Source organism: Leptodactylus fuscus, chromosome 2 (genome assembly GCF_031893055.1).
Source record: "Leptodactylus fuscus isolate aLepFus1 chromosome 2, aLepFus1.hap2, whole genome shotgun sequence".
Taxonomy (NCBI): domain Eukaryota; kingdom Metazoa; phylum Chordata; class Amphibia; order Anura; family Leptodactylidae; genus Leptodactylus; species Leptodactylus fuscus.
The window spans coordinates 141,231,547-141,248,105 of record NC_134266.1 but is presented as its reverse complement, the minus strand read 5'-3'; the positions used below and the strand labels follow the sequence as shown (position 1 = coordinate 141,248,105).

The 16,559-nt window shown below is 42.1% G+C and overlaps 1 protein-coding gene across 5 annotated transcripts in view; it reads left to right on the top strand.

Moving 5' to 3' along the window:
• The window catches only part of BCAS3 (BCAS3 microtubule associated cell migration factor), an 849,167-nt gene that overhangs the window by 314,849 nt on the left and 517,759 nt on the right, over positions 1 to 16,559 (top strand). For all 5 annotated transcript variants that reach the window (XM_075264762.1, XM_075264764.1, XM_075264760.1 and 2 more), the window contains exon 15: positions 2,319 to 2,583. In XM_075264762.1, the coding sequence (XP_075120863.1) occupies positions 2,319 to 2,583 (265 nt within the window). The remainder of the gene's footprint in view (positions 1 to 2,318; positions 2,584 to 16,559) is intronic.

Below are 16,559 nucleotides of genomic sequence, written 5' to 3'. Positions count from 1 at the left end.
CCTAGGCCTAATTTTTTTTAAAAACAAAAACCTACAATGTTAACTGGGCTAAAAAAAAAAAAATGCCTATAAATATAACCAATTGTATTCTAATATAAAACAGATAATGTAAAGTTTTTACAACCTTCTTCCTTCTTCTGATAATCCTATTTTTAGTTCGCATGTAACCTGGATGGAAACTTTAACCAAAATCGTTGAGATTTAGGAACAACAATATCAGGAGACTTGAGACATCCACAATTGTGAACAGATATATCCGGGATACAGGAAAGACCATTAGTGCCCACATGGCTAATCTGTTGGCAGTTCCTTAGAAATATAAGCAATTAAGTGTTAACAAAGCTTGGCAGATACAGCTTGGAAAGCAATTATCTATATGTATTTCAGTTTGTAGATAAAATAACCATTCTTTCTTATAAACGCTTGTCGTAAGCTGTGGAAGTCTGCATGTCAAGTATACTATATTTACTTTTACAAAGATTATTTTTTTATTTCCTTTAAGAAATAACAAGCAAGTAATTAGTGGTAGGGTATAGTGTAAACATTGTCCTAAATGATAGCAGTATGCCTGATATTGTGTTCTCACAGGAGATAAGACACTGCCAGAGCTCTCTGGTACTTATTGCACTCTCTGTACTGAGAACACATTTACATTTGGATTCTTATGGAGGTCAGTCAGTAGGAAAAGCTACCTTAATGTACTGAAAATTGTTCTCTAAGGCCAGGGCCCCACGTATCGTGAACGCCATGGAAAAATACGCAGTGATTTATAATTACGGCAACTAGTGAATCCCATCCACACCTTGCGTAAAAATATCTGCAGCAGTCAATTATACCTAGGAAATGCCGGTGGTTTCCCTATAGGTATAATGGAAATCGAAAGTCCACAGAGAAACCTTTGTAGACTTTGCGTGAAAAGCGCTGTGGGAAAAAATGCTCTCTTCTCTCTCTCTCTCTTTCTCTACATCTGTATATATATATATATATATATATATATATATATATATATATATATATATATATATATATATATATATATATGCAGACTATGTTGGCGCTATATAAATAAAATTTATTATTATTAATATATATATATATATATAGTAGGTCCCCTGGAGCAATGATATTTAGATTTGCAGAGCTCAGTGAGGTGCTAGAAGTCCCTGCGTTCAGCCTTCCCTCCTGCCACTTTGACATCACAAATTCACTCTACTCCTGCTGCATGTACATACAGTACAGTGGAGAGCACTTTCCCAGGACACCATTGGCCCTGTGGTTAAAGCGGTACTGATTGTTTCCTTGTTTCAGTCAAATTTTGGAAATCTTAGACATGGGAACATGGCACTTCTCCTGCCATGGCTGTGTGAGGAAATTATTGTATTTCTCTGTGAAAAGATTATCCCGGACCGTCTTTATTTTAAGAACCTGAATTACTGAATTGCCAGACTACTGAATGCATTTGCAAGCGGTGTGCAGTGAAAGCACACGGATCCCCATAGACTATAATGGGGTCCGTGTGCTTGCCGCGAGATGTGTTCGGTATTCCGTTCTGGGTGGGGTCCCCATGTGGACTCCTCCAAATGGATTACCAACGCAGATGTGAATGAGGCCTTATACTGTCCTGTTCATCTGTTATTCCTCCTTGAAATTTCTAAATAAATTGACAACAAGTTGTTACCAATTTCGAGTATGTACACATCCTGAGATTATGCAGACAAAGTCAGAGACCCATCCCTTTATAAGAAAAGATATTGCAGAACTGTCATATTAAGGGCAATGCAAGTATTTACTAAAACATAAATGTCTTGTGAGCTAACAAGTTTCCTTTCACTGCAGGTTCTTGAGATACTATAGAGTAACTGCCCCATATGTGTTACAATAGTGGTATCCATATGGTTTGTCACTCTGTTCTACCAAATAGAAAATCTATGATCATCTAAGAATTTATTTTCCAAGAAGGATTGGATATATGGAATATCGGTGTTGTTCTTACCGCAATAACATGACTCATTTAACATCTTCTTCTTTAAATTTTCAAGTATTTGTTTCAAGAGATCCTAAATATATTGATGTAGTGATGGATTCAAGTTTTTGTTTGCTTGTATATTTGGATTATTTCCCTATAAGTGATAAATCAGTATACTTTCTTCTGCAGTAATGTTATTAGGATGAATGAGAAAATACACAAATGTAATATAAAACTGTTCAGTATAATGCACTTTGGTGTTTCTACCTATTTTACACTGTAATGTACTTAATGTTGACTGCTAACCATTATTGAGTATTAATTATTGGTATTGGTATACTTTTTGTTCTAGGTGCAGGACATTTGCTTCAGCCATGACTGCCGATGGGTGGTGGTGAGCACTCTTCGTGGCACTTCCCACGTATTCCCAATAAACCCATATGGTGGTCAGCCATGTGTCCGGACACATATGTCTCCTCGTGTGGTAAACCGCATGAGTCGTTTCCAGAAAAGTGCAGGCCTAGAAGAGATTGAGCAAGAGCTTACTTCAAAGCAAGGGGGCAGATGTAGTCCTGTGCCAGGTTTGTCCAGCAGTCCATCTGGTTCTCCCTTACATGGTGAGTATAGTGTCACTGTGGCTACAGTTCTACATGGGTGGGCATTCACTATATTCATGGAGACCGCTTACTGTATTTTGTAGGCATTTAAGTTAGACCACTTTCAGATGCAGCTGGAGATCCTTTTTTTCACACCAGTCAGCAGAAAAAAATCTATTTTCAGATTAACCCGTCTATACAGAAACCAGTATGAAGTTGGCACACCTACGTACATCATTCATGCAGTTTTAATATTCTGGTACAAATGCAAATTCTTTGACATATTTTATACTTATAAAAAGGGATAAAAAAAGCATTTCAGAATACAAAGGTGTCATTTATTAAATGTGCGACTCAACTTCTAATTGAGTTTTTCCTTGAAATATGTTCCAGATATAAAAAGTAATAGACTGTGCTGTATATCTTTCTGCTGTGCACAAAATATCATCTTATGTGCTCTCTAAAATTATTCTCATTTTATGTGTTTTATGGTTTGTTTTTTATTTGAAACGTAAAGGTTTTTTGGGATTAAAATAGTCATGACTTTAGGATAATTCATTAATATCAGTTTGGTGAATGGGAATTTTACAATATGCCGTGCTGTGCTTGGTATGCACATTGTGACCTCCCTTCTGGATCTGTCATGAGACAGAGATGACTGAGATGACTTATCTTTATACATTTATGAGTTTATGGAGAGGGAGTGGGAAGAGAGAGAGATAAGACAAGAACATCTTGTAGTCTGACCATAGAGCTTTATTCACATTACTACAGGTCAGCAGTCCTGCATATTCCTGGGGATGTTTCTGAGTAAGTGAGAGCTACACGAGCAGATTCTCTATATTTAGTGTATGGCAGTTAGTCTTTAGTCACTACTTCAGAGAGGTATGCAAATGACAGATACAGCATGGAGAGAGGAAAAGTACTAAAAACTGCATAATATAAGTCATGTAATGACCAGAAATAATATCACTCCTCATGTAAACACACTGCAGTTTATTCAGAAAAGTAAATGTAATGCCAGGCACACTTTGAAAATACTTTTAAAAATGTTGCATTTTACAGTCACCATTGTGGTTTTGGAAATTGCAACATGTCAATTATACCTACAGAAATGCTGGTGGTTTCCCTATAGGTGTAATTGAAGCAGAACATTTTTAGAGGAAACCTCTGTAAACGTACTTTGAAAAGTGCTGCGGAAAAAAACACAATGTGTTTTTTGCTGTGAGTCACTTTGTGGGGCCTTAGCCTTAAGCAATTTTTAAAGGGATCCTATCATTTGGAAAACTCATTTTTAACTAAGCATATATTTGCATAGCCTTTAGAAAGGCTATTCCAGACATACCTTTTATTTTTTAATCCTCTCAGCCATTTTTCAGTTAGTGTAAGGGAATTGCTAAGACAGCAATTCCCAGAACTGTTAAACCCTGGGAGGGGCACAAGAGACAGTGAGCCCTAAGCTGAAGCCCCCCGCTTTCCCTTCCTATTGCCAGGCCCTATCCTAGGTAATAGGCGACAACCACGAGGACAAACCCTCCCTGAATACGTGAAACACAAAACGCAGACAAGACGGACAACAACAAAGGGAGGTCAGCTAGCCAGGGTTCGGTAACAGGAGAGCGATGCAGTGCCAAATCGGAGTAAAGAGAATAGTCAATGAGAAAAGCCAAAGGTCAGGTATAATAGTATAAGCAACAGGTACAATAAGAGCAGGTATGCGCACGGCAATAACAAGCACTGGTGTGAATGGGAACCAAGGCTAAATAGGGTGGAAGAACCCGCCCATGGAGTTCACAGAAAGGCAGCTGTCAATCAAAGGGCAAGGCCAGATTAACCACTTAATGGACAGAGGCAACCTTGGCAGAAGACGGGTGTGGTGCAAATCCAATTAAGGACTAGAGCCGTGTTCACACAGTGCAGCTAAAAACTTTAAGCAGATTCTCAAACTGCACACGCCTCCTGCGCCGCAGCACACGAGCAGAGGGTGGCGCAGAGGCCTGAACAGGCAGAGATGTTACAGTTAGCCCGCTTTTATTGATATGCTAATTAATCAGCACGAAGCACTCCGGAAGTTCACTTAGCACTGTGTGTTGTGTGTAAACAGGGAGGAGGTGAGAGCAGGGAGGTCTGATGAGCCATCAGCAGTAGCAGCAGCAACCTTCCCTGCTCACACCTCCCCCCTGTGTACACATAGTACACAGTGAACATCTAGAGTTCACTTTGCTGGCTAATTAGCATATCAATAAAAGTGTGCTAATTCAAAAACAGCTGAGTGGATTAACAAATAAAAGGTATGTCTCGAATATCCTTTCTAAAGGCTATGCAAATATATGCTTAGTTAAAAATGAGTTTTTCCAATGATAGAATCCCTTTAAGCATTTTTTTTGTCAGTTGACAGTGAACAAACCAAAAGAGAAAGGAAAATCTAAAATCAGTGTTTGGTGTGGCTACCCTTTGCCTTTAAAACTGCATCAATTCTTCTTAGTACACTTGCACAATTTCTGAAGGAACTTGACAGGAGGTTTTTCCAAAATCATTTACCTCATTTTGTTAAATGACAAAAATAAACTATTAACACTTTTATTTTTGAAAGCATGTTTATTTTGCTGAATTTTATCTACACCTAAAACTTTTGCACAGCACTGTCAAATTGCTACATCTTAATGGTACAAATCATTTTTTACTGTAATTCTGCATAGCCCATGGCGTGCAATATTCTACCTCTATCAAACTGCCAACACATTTCCTTTTGAGCTATTTGGGTTTAATATAAACCTTAATTTTGGCTGTAGTGAATTATTAAACTAACCACTTGCATATTCTTCTTGTTCTATTGATCAGTTTCTTATGGTTTATACTTGAGAATTTAGTAATGAATCTGTGTGATACTTGAGATGTTTTAGTCTTTAAAATGTAGAGCTTTGTATTACTTTTTCTGTTGCACATAAATTCTAAATAGCTGCTCTTTTGGATATTTTCACTGCTATGTATACTATGAGGATGTCATTTGTTTTCAAAGGGATTGTCCATTTTCAGCAAATAAATATTATTGTTTGTATAATGAAAAGTTACCGTATTTTTCAGACTACAAGACTCACCTAGGTTTTAGAGGAGGAAAATAGGGCAAAAAAATTTTTAAGCAAAAAATGGTAAAATATTTAACCTATGGAAGTTGTAGTTTTGGTATCATAGGTTTATAGAAGCAGTTTTAAAGGGATTCTATAATTAGAACCCCATTTTTTAGTTAAGCCCACGTCAGAATATCCTTAAGAAAGGTTATTCTTTCCCTACCTTTAGAAGTCTTCTCTGCGCCGCCGTTCAGTATATATTCCTGGTTTCTTCATTATGGTAATGAGTAGAGATGAGCGAGTAGTGTTCGATCGAGTAGGTGTTCGATCGGATACTACGGTATTCGAGATACTTGTACTCGATCGAACACTACTAGCTGTTCGACATTTAATGTTCGATGCAGAACCAGCGTTGATTGGCAGAATGCTATACATTGCCAATGAGCGCTGGTTCTTCTCTTACCTTTCCGAAGTCTTCTCCGCGCTGCGTCCCCGCGCCTTCTTCCGGGTGGAATTCACTCTGCCTAGGCATCCGGCCTAGGCAGAGCCGAATGCGCATGCGCTGGCATGCACGCGCATACACACGCATGTGCAGTCGGCTCTGCTCAGACGTCGGGTCTGGGCAGAGCCGCACGCGCATGCGCAGTCGGCTCTGCCTAGGCCTGATGCCTAGGCAGAGTGAATTCCACCCGGAAGAGGACGCGGGGACCCTGCGCCGGGAGAAGACTTCAAGTAGAATCCAGCCCGACTGTCACTCGTGGACTTGGTAAGTATGATTTTATTGAATGTTGCCTACCCCTGAAACGAGCATTTCCCCCCATAGTACTGTACCTTTTCGGCAGGGGTCGCCACAGAGGCCATTGATTAACTGCAGTGGTGATCAGCCCACAGACAGCACACAAAGAGATAACCACACCACTAGATTAGCAGCAGTGGTTACTGGGACCCCCCAGCACAGAAACAAAGGAGGGTACATTATGACCTTTTTTTTATTTAGTTCAACAAAATTGCTGCACTTAAGCAGAATTTACATTTGATAGAATAAGACATGGACCGCACATCTCAGTATTATATTTTTGGTCAGTTGGACAACCCCTTTAAATATTTTGATTCCTATTCTAAATGGTAAAGTATACTTTTAGCGAACAAAAATAAATCTAGTAGCTATTTTTCTAAGGGATCCCAGAATCATTTTTATTACATGACAAAAGATTTACCTGGATCTTTTGAGCTTTATGGGGCCGGATGCAGGAAAAAGGTGTGTTTACTTTGTGTTTTATTTTGCATTTTGTCGGTAGTTCGTATTACAAATATGAGATTTAATGCGGGATGTAGAACGCCTGGAACAGACGTAGTCTGTAAATAATTAGAGCAACAGATGTGGTCATTGTACTGTGTCTGACATCACAGAGAGTTTAGGACGGAAGTACCGGGGTACACCTTTCATCCCTTTGCATCTGTTTTCTGTCAGAGGATGTTACAGGAGATTATTACTGTTCCTGGATTCCTAAATATATTTGAAGTTTTGAGTAGATTTTGTATTATATATGTAGCAAAGGACCTGCGACTATTTCACATTGATTAATCCAGAGAAAAAACAGTTTGCTTTTCTGTGTAATAAATCGTTTTGAGAACTGTAACTGAAGACCAAATCCATTTTACCAGCCATACACTGACACACTGGAACACATGACATAGACCAGAGGTGCCTTTTCCACATAGGTGTAAATCATGGGCTTGTACAGGCAATATGAATTTCACGTATTTTTTTTATTCAAAGTATTTTTTGTCTGAAATGATTTTGAGATTTCCACTTTATACTGCTTATGCTACACATGATAAGAATAAATAAAACAATTGTCAAAAAAACCTTTTCAAAAGCCACTGTCAGGGTGATCAGTCGATCACCGGATCCTAAGTCAGGCATCTCAGCCGTAGCAGGTAGCATAGTAGGACATCAATTGAATGGATGTCAATGTATTATGAGAATTTGTGTGAGAGCAACTATGGAGAGCGCTCCGGATTAGGCCCAATTAAAGGGTCTAGTCGGGAGGAGGGAGTGTCTTCAATCTGAATTGCGAGGCAAATTGGCCTGAAGAATGAGCATTTCCGTTCTTTTTTTCTGGGAGCCGGAACAAATGGCTCTCGGAAAACAGACCTGTCCAGCTCCCATTTATTTAAATCGGAGACGTCTTTTTCGTCAAGATTTTGAGGCGGATACGACCTCAAAATCCTGTCCAAAAAACCCTGTGTGAACTTACCCTTACTTGAGATACTGCCCAGCCTCCTATGCAGTTTGATGGTCAGTCGTTTTTCCTGACATCTCTACTTTTAGTAAATCCTTAGATTTAATAAATAGCAATTCTCAAACAATTTTTCTTATGTTCTGTGTTTTATCATTCTTCTGTTATTCTGCTTAGACATTTATGAATTTATTGACAACTGGGTGAAACCAGCAGGGACATGCAGTGTCGAATTGAAGTGCTTAGGGAACTTGGAGGTGTGGAGGAACTTGTTCTATGGGCCCACCCAACATGTTCCTTGTAATAGCCTACAACGCAACGATTTTACTGAAAACATATACAGTATATGTACTGGGTGCCTGAAAATCAGCTCTCCACATTACTAAGTATTTTCCCTGTATTGTTATCCACTGTGGTACTGTGCATGTACCAATAGCTCCATGGTCAATTCATTCTGAGTACTGTGTGAGGAATGACACGTCCATGAAGCACTTCACATGTACGCAAGACAATACTGGCCAAATTTTTGCCTCTTCCCCCCCTTCCCCAATGTATATTGCCGTTTCTTGTCCTGTGCCCCCCCATACAGTACTATCCACACAGTATAAAGCTCTCCAGCCCCCTCCAATGTAATGTTCCATATGGTATATAATGCTCCTTAAAGGCCCCATATGGTATAAAATGCTCTCCAGAGCCTCCATGCAGTATAATGTTCCACACAGTATAATATGCTCCCCAGAACCTTCTCTCTATGATATCCTCTGGAAGCCTGTATCCCTTTGCATGAACCGTACAAAATTCCTTTTCGACAAATAATCGTTAGGTTCGGCCCTCCAGTTCGTTTTGGTGTTATTATTGTACTCTTGGTTCTCCTCAGAACCCAGAGTATAATATGTGGAGGCCCAGAGGAGGTGAATAATAATAACATTGGGCATTCTCATGGCGTTTGGCTGTTCAGCATCTTCTTCAGGCCTTATGGGTGATGCCATGCACCTCGGAGGCACCGTGGTCATGTGGGATGCGCTGACATCATGACACTGGCACCTCCCATGTGACGACTGAGGTGCAATAACAGGCCTCAGTGGTGGCCCTGGGACATGTGACATTAGCAGGAAGCTGGAAGAGGCCAGTAGAGGATGTCGGGGACCGCCAGACACCGAGGAGAGGTGAGTATAAGTGCTTATTATTTATACTCACTGCCCCTGGGCAGGCTTCTCTTTACATACAACACATTCGACCAGCCAGCCGGGCCCTTTTCCATTAGTGATATAGCTGGTGTAATCTTCCAGTCTTCAGAAGAGCCAGTCTGATGCTGGACATGGGACAGGCACCTACACACTCTGGCATTGCTCAATTAGTGCTGCAAGTATCAGACTATTTAGGTACATTGCTAACAACAAGTTGTGGGCTTCCTAAAGCATAAAAGTGAAAATCAAAAAGGCTACATTTGCAGGTAATAAGCACATCAAAAGTTTACTCCGGTCTCCCAAATTCCTCATTGTTCCAGTGCAGACAGTGCCCAGGTTCCCTCTGTGATCTGTTCCTTAGTGTCTATAACACACAGGAAATGCTATGAGATTCTTTCTCAGCCAGTTACTGACAGAGATAGGTTGTTGCTCCAGCCAGCAAATGGCTGAAGCAAGCATTTTTGAGAATTTTCAAGTGTGGGAGAGCACCAGGAAACAGAGTACAGTGAGAACCTGGGTTCCACCTACACTGGGAGATTTGGGAAGACATGAGTAAGCTTTTGCTGGACTAGGATGTCTAGGGCTCAACAGAGAAATTAATTCAAATGTCCATCTTACAGCTACTGGTATACAAGCCATACAAAAAGTCACTCCGCTTTCCTAGCCCCATCAAATTTTTCATTGTTTACTCCAGTTATAGGGCATAAATAATACCAGAATTCTATGTCTGCACGGAGCCGATGTGGTGTTTTGTTTAGGTGCATGGACCCAAGCACTTAATTTATGACAATGTGTGCACATTGTTTTAACCTAAGTGCAAACTCCGACAGGTGGAAAGCAATGTTCTTGACAAATCATTTATAAATTTGCAAAACTGTAGGAAGTGTCTGTTAACATACAAACAACTTAAAGGGATTCTATCATTAGAATTCCATTTTAAGCTATTCTTCCCCTACCTTTAGATGTTTTCTCCGTGCCACCATTCCTTAGATATCCCGGTTTTCATCCATATGATAATTAGTTTTCTCACAGCACTGGGGGCAGTCCCCAGCACACAAACAGCACTGGGAGCGTCCCCTGCGCTATGAGAAAACTATCCAGCACCGCCTTCTTCTTGTTTATCGCCTATGCCTTTTCTTCCTTGTCCTGTCACGTCATCTTCAGAAAGCACCGACTGCGCATATCCATCGCCATTTCCCTGTGGTCAAATGGGAGAGGCCACAGGAAAATGGCCGACGGAAATGCCCAGGAACTAGAGTAAGATATAAATGCACAACAAACTGAAATTAAACCAGGAACCACAGCAAAAACTAACAAGGTAGATCAAAGCAGGAGAGTGGTAGCAAATCAAAGAAATAAACGTATCCAAGCCAAGAAGAAACCAAGCCAAATTAAAGCAAACAAATAGTCAGTAAACAAACCAAAGTCAGCCAGAAAGAAAAACAGCAAAGAGATATGTTCTGAGAATCGGGAGCTAGCCAATGACAGTTATTCCCTTTCTGCTCTGCGCTTTGCTATTATGTCACACTGAACATATAGTTAATACTCAGCGCCATAAGACAGCTGAGAGCCAGGACCATCCGCCGGAGTTGGAAGATACTCCGATTCTGGTGGATATGGCATGTGCAGGTTGCAACGTTTCTGAATCTAACAGATGGCCCCCTGCTTTACTATAGATAAGACTACAATGTCACACTGATTCAGGCTGATAGTTTTGGAACTGATAGGTTACATAATAATGTACTAGGGCTCCTTCACACAACTGTATTCAACCACATGTGCGTACAGTACAGTGGAGCCCCAGTAGTTCTAAAGCTTACAGCAGGGGTCCTCAAACTACGGCCCGCGGGCCACATGCGGCCCGGCAAGCACATCTGTCCAGCCCGCCAGCACCACCGGCAGGCGCGCATTTATAATGAAGCTCCTGGGGAGCTTGGTCCAGGCCATGTAGCACGCTTCACTTCACCTATTGGAGGGCACCGCTCCTGATGTCTGTGCGATCTGCTCTGCCTCCGGTGTCCGCCTGTGTCCTCCTGTCACATCGCATGTATGCGATGTAAGGAGGATACCGGTGATCTGCCTCCAGTATCCTCCTTACATCGCATACTTGCGATGTGACAGAAGGACACAGGCAGACACCGGAGACCGATCGCGCAGACATCAGGAGTGGTGCCCTCCAATCAGTAAAGTGAAGCGCGCTGTCTCCATGGCCTGGCCCGGTATAGTCAATTGTACCCCTCCGCGTCACTTCGTCAGTCAGGTCACCATAGCAACATGACCTGACCTGAGGCAGCCCAAATTACAGTGGGCAAAGCCACCTCACTAGTTTGGTTTAGTGCCTGCTGACTTTCTGGATCCCAGACCCTATCTGTGCCCCCTGAAGTAAGCACTATAATATCTTACTGTAGGATTAATAACACCTCAGGGGGCATTCACACTTGTGTTTGGTGTGTGCATTCCGCTGGGTCAGCTTTAAAGGGATTCTACCATTAAAAACTGTTTTTGTCGTTGACACGTCCGAATAGCCTTAAGAAAGGCTATTTTTCTCCGCGCCACCGTTCACTTAAAATTCCGTTTTCTGTCGGTATGCAAATGAATTCTCTTGCAGCACTGGGAGCGTCTCCAATGCTGCGAGAGAACTCTCCAGCGCCATCTCTATCTTCTTCTGGAACGTCATCTTCATGCGTCTTCTTCCGGCGCAGGCGGTGAAACCTGTACGCCTTGGGCCTCGCTCAGAGCCGACTGCACATGCCCGCGGCCACAAGAAACATGGCCGCTTGCACAGTAAGTAAGCGGCCATTTTCTTGTGGCCTGTGGGCATGCTCAGTCAGCTCTGCCTGCACCAGAAGAAGACTCATAAAGACGACATTCCAGAAGAAGTTGGAGGCGGCGCTGGAGAGTTCTCTCGCAGCATTGGGGATGCCCCCATTGCTGCAAGATAACTCATTTGCATACCGACAGAAAACGGAATTTTAACCAAATGGCGGGGCAAAGAAGAAATCGAAAGGTAGGAGAAGAAGAGGCTTTCTTAAGGCTATTCCTATGTGTTATCGAGAAAAAATGTGATTTTAATGGTAGAATCCCTTTAAACTATATTCCGGCCCTCCAATGGTCCGAGGGACAGTGAACTGGCCCACCTTTTAAAAAGTTTGAGGACCCCTGGCTTACAGAATAATGAATCACCATGGTGCCATGAGCTCACTGCAGAGTAGACACCAGGAAATACAAGCAACACACAAACTGTATTTTTTGCCTGAATCTGGTCATGTGCCTTTAGGCGAGTTTCTACATTCAAGTTTTTTGATACAAGGGTGGAAATGTATAAAGCCAAAAAGTTAATACACTTTTTAATTTACTTTAACCTTAGACGGGTAGCCTAAAAATACACCAGATTTATCACAGTTGCTGATGCTGGATGAGAAATTTGGTGTATCTTTAGAATGTATCTCCTTTAAGCCACAGTCATTTTTTGATTTTGGGTCATATTTTGGATACTATGTATGCCATTCCCTCTTTTTCTGAGAATCCACAAGGCAAGTCGATACATTTTCACAATAATTGTCCAAAATGATAAACTCAGGCCTTTGTTTTGAATCTATTACTGGTTTTTGCTTCAAAAACTGCATCCAAAATCCTGAATGTGGAAACACACACTTAGAGGAACAATACAAACTCATTTCTTTGATGGCTTCTTTCTTTGAAGGAACCTTATTGATGGAATGCAGCTGAGCGCTATTTTAAGACTATCAGTTCTTTCTTTATTCCTTGAGCATACACCCTAGAATGTTTATTTTCTTATCAGCTGGCATTTACACGTGCCCCTTGTCTTATTTATGTCTAGTAGCGTTCATATTTACAGTATGTGTTTGCCACCCCATTCTTGTTTATCTGTGCTCTTTGAGCTCTTTTTTAGAGCAGGGTGGCCTCATACTACAGTAAGGATGTGTTTTATTCTTGATGAAGCTCAGAGAAAAATAAAGGAAGCTGTTAGCCCTCTCTTACTAAGGAGGCATTTCCTTTACTCCTGCATGGCAATAGATCACTTTGTTTGGGTTATGTTATCTTGAAATCCACCCAGAGGTACATGTTTGTCATTCAGCACTGTGCCCAGTGCGTGTTGGCAATTTCAAAGCTAGGACACTGACCTTTCATAAGCTTATATGTTCATAGAAACATTGTAGTGAATTTCCGTGCTCTTCCTTTCACACCCATTGCTCCTTGGGCAGGCAGCTGATGAAAAAAGTTACAAAAATAGCATTCGCACGATAGCTTTTTACTGTTCTTGATAAGATAGGAAAAGAAAAGGCTGGCATTGACTGCAGCCCAGATTAGCATAATACACTTCTTATATTCTTTTTCAAGTATAACACTATAAATCTAGTTATATCTCTCAACGTATAATATACTGAATATGCCGTATGTGTTACAGATACAGTGGGCCAGCATAGGGTTAAGCAGGTAGGTAATAGTCTCACATTTGCTTGCACTTACTAGTACATATTCAGTCATGTGTATGATTAACATACATAAGTAGTGACTCTTGCAAAAGCACTCAAAATTACACTTATATCAGTTGTCACCTGTCTAGAATCATATCTAACTCTCCTTTAGGTTGAGGCCCCACGTAGCATGCCGCAGCAAAAAAGCACTGAGGGAAAAACCACAACGGCAATGCATCATTCACAGAGGAAACCTTTGTGCTTCAATTATACCGATAGGGAAGCCACTGGCATAATTGGTAACCTTTGGTATCATTGATAGAATTTTTTGCTGCGGTGTGTCCACTGCACGTATTTCCCTACAATATGTGGATTGGATTCACTTTGCAGAGATTGTAAAATCCTGCGTTTTTTTTTTTCTGCAGCACTTAAGTCACGTGGGGTCCCGACCTTAAAAGGAGTCTGTCATCATAACCCAGCTTATCCACCCAGCCCTGCCCAGATAGGTAGTGTCACCTGAATCACATGGTGTTCTCCATCTGTGAATAGGTTCCTGAGATAGTGTTGTTTTTGTTAATATGCAAATGAGCTATTTTGAACAACGAGGCTGTTGCTGCTTGCTTTTTTGACAGTGCCCTTTGCATTAAAGAACTCATTTTCATATTGACAAAAATAGCGATATCTCAGCAATAAGAAGTAAACTCCATTTGATTCATGTGACACTAACCTATATATCTTCAGAGCTGGGTTGATATGCTGGATTTCAGTGACAGACTCCCTTTAAACAAGGCAGATATACAATTTCTTGAAATGGTTGTGAATTTATATACCTTAGCAGTGTGGATTGCTCGTTTTCATTCTTGCAAACAGGGCACATTCCCTTCAAGTCCACCATTAGCTTCACCGCTGGACCTTTGAAGATAGGACCATATTCATGGATACATTATTTGTCAAACAGTATATTGACACACAAATTAACCATAAAGAGTAGTCCTTGAAGAAGTATTCTGGGAATTTTATATTAATGCTCTACCCTTCGGGTCAATATCAGATTGTTAGTGGATCCAACACCCAACAACTCTATGATCAGCTGACTGTAGGTGTTCAGACTAGAGATGAGCGAACAGTGTTCTATCGAACACATGTTCGATCGGATATCAGGGTGTTCGCCATGTTCGAATCGAATCGAACACCACGTGGTAAAGTGCGCCAAAATTCGATTCCCCTCCCACCTTCCCTGGCGCCTTTTTTGCACCAATAACAGCGCAGGGGAGGTGGGACAGGAACTACGACACCGGGGGCATTGAAAAAAATTGGAAAAAGTCATTGGCTGCCGAAATCAGGTGACCTCCATTTTAGACGAATAGTGGATTTCAAATCCGGGTCATATGAGAATGTGAACTTTGTGACTATGAGACAGGGATAGCTGTACAGGCAGGGATAGCTAGGGATAACCTTTATTTAGGGGGGAATGTTATTAAAAATAACTTTTTGGGGCTCTATCGGGTGTGTAATTGTGATTTTTGTGAGATAAACTTTTTCCCATAGGGATGCATTGGCCAGCGCTGATTGGCCGAATTCCGTACTCTGGCCAATCAGTGCTGGCCAATGCATTCTATTAGCTTGATGAAGCAGAGTGTGCACAAGGGTTCAAGCACACCCTCGGCTCTGATGTAGCAGAGCCGAGGCTGCACAAGGGTTCAAGCGCACCCTCGGCTCTGATGTAGGAGAGCCGAGGGTGCACTTGAACCCTTGTGCACCCTCAGCTCTGCTACATCAGAGCCGAGGGTGCGCTTGAACCCTTGTGCACACTCTGCTTCATCAAGCTAATAGAATGCATTGGCCAGCGCTGATTGGCCAATGTATTCTATTAGCCTGATGAAGTAGAGCTGAATGTGCGTGCTAAGCACACACATTCAGCTCTACTTCATCGGGCTAATAGAATGCATTGGCCAGCGCTGATTGGCCAGAGTACGGAACTTGACCAATCAGCGCTGGCTCTGCTGGAGGAGGCGGAGTCTAAGATCGCTCCACACCAGTCTCCATTCAGGTCCCACCTTAGACTCCGCCTCCTCCGGCAGAGCCAGCGCTGATTGGCCGAAGGCTGGCCAATGCATTCCTATGCGAATGCAGAGACTTAGCAGTGCTGAGTCAGTTTTGCTCAACTACACATCTGATGCACACTCGGCACTGCTACATCAGATGTAGCAATCTGATGTAGCAGAGCCGAGGGTGCACTAGAACCCCTGTGCAAACTCAGTTCACGCTAATAGAATGCATTGGCCAGCGCTGATTGGCCAATGCATTCTATTAGCCCGATGAAGTAGAGCTGAATGTGTGTGCTAAGCACACACATTCAGCACTGCTTCATCACGCCAATACAATGCATTAGCCAGTGCTGATTGGCCAGAGTACGGAATTCGGCCAATCAGCGCTGGCTCTGCTGGAGGAGGCGGAGTCTAAGGTCGGACCTGAATGGAGACTGGTGTGGAGCGATCTTAGGCTCCGCCTCCTCCAGCAGAGCCAGCGCTGATTGGTCGAGTTCCGTACTCTGGCCAATCAGCACTGGCCAATGCATTTCTATGGGGAAAAGTTAGCTTGCGAAAATCGCAAACTGACAGGGATTTCCATGAAATAAAGTGACTTTTATGCCCCCAGACATGCTTCCCCTGCTGTCCCAGTGTCATTCCAGGGTGTTGGTATCATTTCCTGGGGTGTCATAGTGGACTTGGTGACCCTCCAGACACGAATTTGGGTTTCCCCCTTAACGAGTTTATGTTCCCCATAGACTATAATGGGGTTCGAAACCCATTCGAACACTCGAACAGTGAGCGGCTGTTCGAATCGAATTTCGAACCTCGAACATTTTAGTGTTCGCTCATCTCTAGTTCAGACGAGTGTTGCAGCGTCATCTTGGTGACTAATGTCTAATCCATCAACCACGTGATCTATCTGTAGCTCAATCCCATTCAAGGAAATGGGACTGAGTGACTACACCAGGCTGACCCACCACATTACCTATAGTGGTGTTGGGGTGCTGGGCATAAAATAATCTGATAT